General features: G+C 38.7%; 1 protein-coding gene across 1 annotated transcript in view; it reads left to right on the top strand.

The window, feature by feature from the left end:
• LOC118326018 (regulator of telomere elongation helicase 1-like) overlaps positions 1-1,723 on the top strand; it is a gene marked incomplete at its 5' end in the record, with an annotated part of 2,149 nt that extends 426 nt beyond the window's left edge. Inside the window, 3 exons of the mRNA XM_035658902.1 lie at positions 762-855; positions 1,222-1,303; positions 1,625-1,723. Of these exons, the coding sequence (XP_035514795.1) occupies positions 762-855; positions 1,222-1,303; positions 1,625-1,723 (275 nt within the window). The remainder of the gene's footprint in view (positions 1-761; positions 856-1,221; positions 1,304-1,624) is intronic.
• Between the last annotated feature and the right edge of the window lie 612 nt (positions 1,724-2,335).

The raw sequence follows: 2,335 nt of genomic DNA, 5'->3' as shown, positions 1-2,335 counted from the left end.
TTTAAAACTGCTGCACTGAACGTAGAACGTATTTTCAAGCACTGCCTAACCCAGTGTCACGAAAATATACGCGCAAGATACGCACAACAAGCGGTTGCTGTCACCATAATAACATACTTTCATTAAATCAGTCTACATGAATTATCGTACTCTTTTATTCTGAATCTGTGAAAATATTCTTATCAAATCATTTATGTAGGCTATGATTTCTGCTTTTACTTCCAAAAACTGTGTCTTGTGTTCTTAAAATATGAGTATTATTAATGTGTTTTCACATTGTCTGTTGATAAGACTATCATAAATAACGGCTTGTTGATGTAATTCGACCTGTTTTAAATCAGATGGCAGAGAGTGCAGCAGAGATCTCGAGATAATATGTGATATGATAACTGCAGTCAATCCAGCCGTGACTCCGATCTCCGTGGTCAAATTAGCCCACTTAAATTTCGAGTGTACAAGTATTCTCAGCATTATGGTAATTGCGGAGAAACAGCGTATTCACTTCCGGTTTTCCAAAATAAAGGTATTAAGAACAGTAAGCTATAATTCAAACCTACATTTAATAATAAAATATGTTACATTAAAGTGTTTCATAGAAGGTCCATTAAAATGAAAAAGCCTTTAACCCTAATGCACGGATATCATAGGGACAGAATTGGTTCAGTTTTTCTCTGAGAGAAAGAAAAGAGAGTGACTGCTACTGACATGACAACATCCCTCTCTATGAAATGTAATTATTGTGTGTCCTTCCTGTCTTCCAGCCTACTACACAGATGTTCCCAAGATCATATATGCGTCCAGGACACACTCTCAGCTCGCACAAGTTATCAATGAGTTAAAGAACACTTCATACAGGTAAACAATGCAATTTCTTAGCAGTACAAGATTTAAGAAATACTCTTTAGTTACGCCTGATGAATGTTCACGTGTATGGTGGACAGCAGCAAATATTATCAGATCAGATAACTTTGCAACATTTACACCAGGACGAAACTGAAAATCAGGATACCAGCACTGCTGTTATAATGACCCATAACCACCTTAAAAATGTTTGACATTGACTCAAATGCTTTATAGTGTTAAGTCTAGGTCTAGCTAAATATTCAGAAGGCTTTTTTCAATGCAGTACCTTTTTCACAGATGAGGTGAGTTGTGAGTTTTAGGCCATTTCTGTTAAACCCACATATTAGTGTAACAGTGCAGTTCTCCCTGCTGATTCAGGCCAAAGGTTTGTGTGCTGGGATCAAGAGAGCAGCTGTGTATCAACCAGGAAGTTATGCGTCAGGAAAGCAACCACGCCAAGGTAAGTGAACGACAACATTGCTTTATTCCTGCTGTAAGACTACATGTAGATTCTGAGAAGTATTTTTTGGCCTCCAAATTTCTCTCAGCTCACTGATGCTTTTCAGTTATCGTGTTAAGATTCTAAACACTAACAGTAAACTGAGAGCTGAGAAAGTATCCAAAATGCTAAGCAATCCATCTTGGGTGAGTAAGTAGTAAGAAGTAGCAGGTCAGACACAAAAAGTTGGTTTTCTAAAGTTGTTTTTGGAGATGAAATGGTGGTATTACAGATTTCAATGTATTCCTTGCTGTGGATTCCATGGAATCATCTTTTTTTCAGGTCCACATGTGCAGAGGAAAAGTTTCCACCAGGTCATGTGTCTACTATAATAATGTTGAAGGTAATGGTTTAACACAGAACCACATACAGTACATATGAGTGAGGTCTGAAAAGACAACACAAAATGACTTTAAGGCCTATGGGTGTGCATCTTTCCCTTCTAAGACGATCCCATACATATCTAGATACATGGGCTACGATATGATTCAGGGTGGATGCATTTTAATATGGCACAATTCAGTCCAATACGATGAGGTCTGATACAGTTTTTGTACATTTGTTTAATGTAGATATTTTCCATTCTAAATTAAAATTAAAGCTGCAAGCAGCGTTGAATGGGCCCTCGCACTCCACGCAACTTAGGGTGTGCTGCGGCCGCGTCACGTGCCGTCGTAACACGTGCAGACCACAACATAAAAATGCACATAATCACATTGCAGCGCTTATTTCCTGTTGCCAGTAGGTGGCGCTATCACTATATCTGAATATTGTCATGTAGACGTGTGGCGGGACTTTTATTAAATATGTGAAGTTTCATTGAGATTGGACCATGTACACTGAAGTTGTGAGGACGTGTTCAGGGTACTGAAGATATGAGTACTAAGTGTTATGGCCAATCGGTGTGGCAATTTTCACACGTTCGTCACGGGCCACGCGGTTAAAGTTACAGTCACAATGTAGTACAACTTTTGTTCACCTATGTGTCTAGAG

The sequence above is a fragment of the Morone saxatilis genome, unplaced genomic scaffold (assembly GCF_004916995.1).
Source record: "Morone saxatilis isolate NCDOM2014 unplaced genomic scaffold, NCSU_SB_2.0 Contig16, whole genome shotgun sequence".
NCBI classification, from domain to species: domain Eukaryota; kingdom Metazoa; phylum Chordata; class Actinopteri; family Moronidae; genus Morone; species Morone saxatilis.
Note: the sequence above shows the minus strand (reverse complement) of the source record. Positions and strands in the feature narration are given on the sequence as shown.